At 36.9% G+C, this 6929-nt stretch overlaps 1 protein-coding gene across 3 annotated transcripts; it reads left to right on the top strand.

The window, feature by feature from the left end:
• Window positions 1–570: 570 nt before the first annotated feature.
• On the top strand, window positions 571–4031 carry LOC104883310 (uncharacterized). 3 transcript variants are annotated; one of them, XM_048636305.1, is made up of 6 exons: window positions 571–718; window positions 993–1062; window positions 1251–1761; window positions 1922–2096; window positions 3311–3588; window positions 3749–4031. In XM_048636305.1, exons 3-6 carry the CDS (start codon window positions 1369–1371, stop codon window positions 3851–3853), a joined length of 951 nt encoding a protein of 316 aa, XP_048492262.1. In that variant the 5' UTR covers window positions 571–718; window positions 993–1062; window positions 1251–1368; the 3' UTR covers window positions 3854–4031. The 3 variants fall into 3 exon arrangements, with proteins under 3 accessions (XP_048492262.1, XP_048492263.1, XP_048492261.1); XM_048636306.2 differs by having other exon boundaries at window positions 688–777; XM_048636304.1 differs by lacking the exon at window positions 571–718 and having other exon boundaries at window positions 790–1062.
• Window positions 4032–6929: the final 2898 nt, after the last annotated feature.

Genomic DNA, 6929 nt, shown 5'->3' with positions numbered 1-6929 from the left:
GATGAAAGGATGGAATGGAAATGGAATGTGTTCCTTTAGACATTTGTTTGTTTTGATGTAGGAATGGAATCATTGGCCTAATGACTTCCTTACTTTTTGTTTCCTATGGTGTGAGGAGGGTTTCAAGATGGGGGAATCAAAATTGGGCTAGTAAGAGAGTGAAAAAAATGGATAACCTAACCAAATATAAAATAAGGGAGTGTGTTACCTCAATCCGTTTCCAAGCCTAAAATATTTCCAACCAAACGGACCCTTAATAGGAAAGGGAAGAAAGTGAGGGGAAAGAAAACCTTATAAATCTCTCTTTATGTTTCCTTCCAAAATTGGAGGAATTTGAGAGAAAAGAGATAATTAATTAAAAATTGATTTATCTTTTCCCAAATTTTATTTCCCTCTATTACCTTATTTTTTCCCTCTCACATATAATTCTCTCTCCAAAAATTAAACAGTATATAATAACCGTTTTCTCTTCTCTCACCTCGGTTCATCCATAGCCCCCATAATAATATACAAAGTCCAAAATGAGACTCAAAACAGGGCCTTTGTTTTAAAGGGGCCTCAAGTTAAAAAAAAAAAAACTAAAGAAGTAGCCCAAGCAAGCCCAGTAATAATACAAGCAAACCAATCCATTTTCCAATCCAGCAGGCAGCAATAGTACACTGTAACATTGCATACACGCAAGAGAACTTCTCTCTTCGATCTACTCCATTAACACTGGGTATTTGTTCCTCACATCTTCTTTACCATAAATTAGCCAAATTCAACCCCAAAAAATTAGTAATTAGTACCTATTAAGTATGAAACTACTGTTAGTGAAAATCAAAAATAGCATCACCGAGATCTTGTTCTTCAACGGGAAAAATCGATTCCTATAATGGCTATAAATTTAAACTTTCATGTCCTCTCAATTTAGTTAATTACACTTTGCTTAGTTTAATTTACTGATTTTTATTGCTTAGTTTAATTTACCGATTTTTATTGCGTTTATGCAGATTTTGGACTTTTTGGTGTTGGAGACTGACTTTGAAGATTGTAAACAATTACACAGAATGAATAATTGAGGTTACTTGTTGTTTAGTGATTGTGTTAAATTTTATCAATTATGCCTCCTCGATTTAGAAAATTTGATTCAATTTCTCTATGCAATTCAGTTCCATTTTTCTCTTTCTCTGCAATTTAATTTAATTGTGTTCAGTTTCTTTCCGTTCGAAAGAGCCGGCCTCAATTGTTTATTTGTTTGATTGAAACAGAATTTAAGCTGAATTCACAAAACCCACTCGGGAAAACAACCGTTTCCAAACAAAATTTGACTAGATCCTCCAAAATCCAACTAAAATCAATCAAACCTTCAAACTCATCCCAAAATCAATGGCGTCAAACCTGATACGAAATTCACTGAAAGCAATCAACTCACAAACCCTACGAACCCTAACCAGTCATCGCCGTCCTTTCAGCGTGGCAGCTGCCGAAACCGAAGAATCCGACGCTTTCACCTTCTCATCTGACGGCGCAGCAGATGACAGCATACACTTGAAGTCGTCAGCAAAGACGTCGTCATCTGTGTCGATGCCATTGTCGTTCATGACTGGGTCAATCGTAGGAAAGAGATTCTACAAGAAGGTGACTACAAAAGAAGCCGATGATGGAAATGGTTGGAGTGTTATGTTGGATTATCGAACTCTTAAATCACCTTCAAAACGCTCTCTTAAACTCCCCACTCTCTCTCTTGCTAAGGCCATTGCTGCTGAGTGGGATTTCCAGGTTACTTTCTTTCCTAATATTTACTTTTTTATTCTTACTTTTACATATATTATATAGTATGCAATTTAAGTTACAAGAACTGGTATGTGTAATCTGTATGTACATTGATTGAGTTGAATTTTGGTCTTAATTGAGTTGAGTTTGTTTGCTTCATTTGTAGCAAACAGATGGAATTAGACCCTTCACTATGCCACTCATGAAGCTTGCTTGCACTGCATTAGAACGAGTTCCTTTAACCCGACCCAAAATTATTAACAATTTAATGAGCAAATTCAACCAAGACTTGGTTTTTTGTCGAGCTCCCAATGACAATGTACTCACCACCGGTGTCTATGGTATGATCCCTCATATTTATTACCCGCTACTACCGCTTTTGTTTCTTTTCTTTTCCCCTTCTCCCTATTGCTTTTTATTGCTTACATTGCTTTGCACAAGTTTGGGTGTGATATATGTGATGCCTTGAAGTGTTCTTTGTTAAGGCTCCTCTGTGCTTGCAAATCAAAGCCGGAAAACAAGAATATATCAATTAACCATGTTTTTTTGTGTAAGATGATAAAAATCAAGATCTATGCTAAAGCCTTGCTGTTTTAATGTGGATTTTGGGTGCTCTCTGTTGTGCTTGTGAGGTTGGCAAATAAGAATAATAAATTTATATATGTGAAACTATATAGCGAGGAAGGGAATGAAGCTCCAATGTGACAGGCTGGCATCTATGATGGAGTAGTACAAGTTCATCTTCTGGTGTATATATACACACACACACACACACACACACATATAGGGTGTGTTCTATGCACCTTAAAAGAAAATGTTTTAGGGTAGATCAGCCCTAATCAGGCTGCCAGGCCAGGTGTAAACATAAGGTGATATCAGAGCGGCTTAGGTCCAGATATAATATTCCCACATCCTAGTATAGCTTGAAGCACCTTATCTGATAGTTCAACTTTGCATTGCAAGTGATACAATATTACTTCCTAGGACTTCTTTGCAATCAAATGTTAACTCATGTTGGCTCACTTGGTTTGTTAGACCAACTACCAGTGTCAGCTGTTTTTAGTCTTTGATAATGTAAAAGCATATAAAGAAGCATTTAGTCATTTAATCTTCTAAATTACCTGTCCAGAAATGAAAAATTAATAACTGTCCAGTTGCCGAAAATTAATAACTGTCCAGTTGCTGAGCAGTCTTGAGAGGACCTTAATGTGCTTGAAATTAGATTTTGACTTGACTTTGATCCTGTCGCCTGTTTCAATGAAGTATGAATGTTGGTAATTCTTTTTGAAATCTTTTCTACTCCTAATCACGTCATTAAGTTCGAAACGTCTCCAGAACGGCAAGTTGAGATGATTGATCCTCTACTTAAGTGGGTAGAGTCTGAGTTTGGCTACCAGCCTGTCATGTATACCAGTTTTTTGTGGTGGAAAAACATGATACTTGACTTTGATCCTGTCGCCTGTTTCATTGAAGTATGACTGTTGGTATTTTATATGGAACCTTCTGAATTACTCATCTTAGTACTCCTAATCACATAACTTTCAAATGTCTCCAGAACGGCAAGTTGAGAAGATAGATCCTCTACTTAAGTGGGTGGAGTCGGAATTTGGCTACCAGCCTCTGGTGTATACCAGTTTTTTTGGTGGCAAACAGGATGAAGGTCTTGTAAAAGCCATGGAAAGTCTATTGAAGAAAGCAGATGACTGCGAACTAGCAACTATCGATGCATTGACATCAGCATCACACTCTTTAATCATTTCCATTGCTGTAGTTTGCGGTAGATTGCAAATTGAGGAGGCCGTTGAGTTGATTAGGCTTGAAGAAGATCTGCAGGTTAGTATGATAGGGCTACTTTGCTTTTAACTACCCAATAACTTGCTCCATCAATATACTTTAAAGTTCAAAATAACTGCTAGTTCAAACATTCTGCACGAAAGAACTTTTAGAAGATTAATGCCTTTTTTGATTTTGTAAATAATGTTTCATCTGGTAGGTGGACAAGTGGGGTCTTGTTGAGGGTGGTCATGATGTTGATCTCGCAGATCTGAAGGTGCAGATTGCGTCAGCCGTGGTGTTCTTGGGGCTGTCGAGGGCATAGTATTACATTCCGAACTTTTTAATGCATCGGTTGATTGTGCACTCTTCGTTTTTGTATGCTCCATTTTGGGCGGTATTACGTACGACAACCACGTGCCGGAGCTTTTTGTAAACATGTTGTAGCCTTTGCGAAATTTGCAAGAGCAATAATAATCTGCTTCAGAATTTTTGCTATTTAACCCTTTCTTTAATGATTTCATAACCTCCCTCCCCCGCCCAAACGTTCCCCCAAAATCAAAGGAAAATGAAAAGAAAGAATGTAGGAGAAATGCGCCTGTTTTTGCTTTAGCTAGCTAATTGGGGTTCTTCGTTCCTTTTTAAATACACACCTGAAATTTGAAAGGAGAACCAACTTCTCATTGGTGAAACATATTGTTGAGGCGAAAATTTCTGTATATTGTTTTATTATAATATGCCATTTGTTTCAGTTTTACTATTCTATCTTTAGTCATGTACATTGTATTCTAGTAGAAAATAGTTAGTAGCAGCCAAAGTAGTTGCTTTTTTTGGATGTATTAAGGATCTTCATTGCAGCACTGCACACAAACTGGCGGCTGTTTAATGACACAATAACAGCATGTGGTATCACAGTCATTGTTGCAACCTGTCACAAACAATAAATCAGCTTTCAGTTATTGGCAGATCCAAAGTTCATTTCCTTCAAATGAACATGACGATATCTCCTATTTCCACTATTCTTTTTAATTTTACTTATTAAAAATTTCCTAAGGATCACTTGAAAGAAGCTTGAGTTCACTGATTGCGTGAATTGTAGTTCGTATACCTGTGACTGTGACAACATACTGAGTTGGCTGCAGTTCTTGTGGCTTGTAGACAAATTGGTTGCTAAGACAACGGCAATGTTAACTGAAGAATGAAATGCGACAAGGCCCACAATGAAGCAAGCTATTGCTAGTGATTGCCTCATAATTTTGTGAAGATTTTGCTTACTGTTGGAATACCTGTACTGTAGAAGCTGGCTGGAGAATCCATCAACACTCCTCTTATAGGATTGTTTTGGCTTTTTGTATATAGTAGTTGCTAATAGTATTGTTTCTTTTCTTTACCAATTAACAAATGTAATCATCATGTTCATTATGTGATCATATTTTACTACTACACTAGGCACTAATACCACTAATAGGCAACAGTTACAAGTCCAACAAAGATCTTTGTTTAAAGGGTCACTCAATGTGAACCTCATACCAAATTCTTAAACAAGGCAAAATTACCACATGTTTACCATATCAGAGGAATGGGTTTTCAGCGCTCTAACAAAAGATGTTTTTGCAAGCCAAAGGTGCCATCTAAAAATTGTATGAATTTAGTGAGAATCTTTAAAAGGACGATCTTTATATAATTCAGTGTCATAAACATTACCCCAATTCTTTCCTGTTACATTTTTTTTTTTTTTGAAAGAAAGAAAAGGGATTTCATTAATATTTCGCCAAACGGCACTTACAAGTCATTTCTGAAAAACATAAAAGTCTAAGAGAAATACATATCACACTAGAAATGTAAACATCGCAGATTTGACTTAATTTTGCCTTAATAAAAATCTTCATCTGAAGCAATGCAATCTGTGAGTTCGCTCTGGTTCGGCATACGATCTGCAGATGCGGAAATTTTGGGATGAACGTACTCCAATAGTCTTCCATAATTTTACAGAAGTTGTGAAACCCTAATTCTTCAGGTTGAATCTCGAACTTCAACCAATGAGAATAATTTCTCATACCTAAAAACAAAAGAACCATACTCACAACTCCCATAGGGGAGAAGGAGATTTCCAAAACAGAAACTAAAAACCCCATAAAAGGGTTTGAGAAAATCTCATAAAGAGATACTAATTTATTGAACAAAATAAGAAAATGAACTAAAAACTGAAAATAAAAGGGAAAAAGGGGCTTACCATGGATGAAAACATCCATGGCAGCCCCCTAATTGATGAAGAAGGGGTAAGGGAGGTTAGGGTTTTAGAGAGAGAAAAGGAAAGGGGAGGCTAGGTTTTTCCCGGAGTGGGGTTTTTTTCTTTCCTGTTACATAAACAGAGTGCAAAACGTAAAACTTATTACAACGTAATTCCCTTATAGCACAGTTTCAAAGCATGAAAACAGAGATTCCAGTGTTAAATTTCTTTCAGTAGGAGGCTAATATTGCATACCAAATAATGCAGAGCCCATTTGAAGATAGCAGAAGGTAAGAGAACCGGAAATTTAATACATTACTTTGCAACACCGCATGTGGAAGGAGGCGATGTGGTGTAAATCAGTTTTCCAATGAATAGATTGCATCTTCTCCCTTCAAAGTACAAAATGTTTTTGTCAGAATTATCAGACATTATCATGTGAAAATCGAGATCGTTGCTGTACCGGAAGGCCTTTATTTTATTGCCACACGATTGCCACCCCCTACTTTCATCCCTACTTATAATGAATAGTCAGTGGTCGTCGGTCGGTGGTGGTCGGCGACGGTTGGCTTCTCTTGTCTAGGATTTAACCTCTCTCTCCCTTCCACACAAATTAGGGTTTGAAACTTGAGGGAATGGAGTTAGAAACTTAGGGGGGAGGGGAGATTGGGATTCTAGGAGTGTGGGATGGAGATAGATACCCATGGGTATGAGATTCTACCCTAAATGTGGCTAACCAAACAATGGAATGGATGTCATTCCATTCCATTAAAAAACACCCCAACCTAACACCCCTTTAGAGTGTTCCGGAGACGAAAAATACTAATAGTTGTTTTCTTCTTCATTTTATTATGAAAAAACCTTGAATTACGATCTTCTTGTGTAAGCCAATGTTTCCAGGCATTTGTTCCCCAAGTATGTTGGCCGAATAGGGGTAGCTTTTCTCTATGTTTGATAAGCCGATCAATATATGTTTGTGAAATATAGTATTAAAAGGTTGATTCCATACTTTAACTTTTAGGTCTTTGATTTTAGTATCATTTTGAATTTGTTTATACAAATAAAACAATTATGTCTCCTAAACATGCTACTAAGTTTCTCATGCTTCCATTCTTAACTACTACCACTTAAGTACCTCTAGGTTGACTACCTATTATGTATGCACCTATCA

Source organism: Beta vulgaris, chromosome 9 (genome assembly GCF_026745355.1).
Source record: "Beta vulgaris subsp. vulgaris cultivar EL10 chromosome 9, EL10.2, whole genome shotgun sequence".
In the NCBI taxonomy this organism is placed as follows: Eukaryota; Viridiplantae; Streptophyta; class Magnoliopsida; order Caryophyllales; family Amaranthaceae; genus Beta; species Beta vulgaris.
The sequence above is the reverse complement of the archived record's forward strand: the minus strand, read 5'-3'. Positions and strand labels throughout refer to the sequence as shown.

Excerpts from the sequence above, each read along its gene's own strand:
- LOC104883310 (XM_048636305.1), top strand. The coding sequence starts at position 1,369 with ATGGCGTCAAACCTGATACGAAATTCACTGAAAGCAATCAACTCACAA. Across the intron at positions 1,762-1,921 it reads CTGCTGAGTGGGATTTCCAG|CAAACAGATGGAATTAGACC; the intron begins GTTACTTTCTTT and ends CTTCATTTGTAG. Across the intron at positions 2,097-3,310 it reads ACTCACCACCGGTGTCTATG|AACGGCAAGTTGAGAAGATA; the intron begins GTATGATCCCTC and ends AAATGTCTCCAG.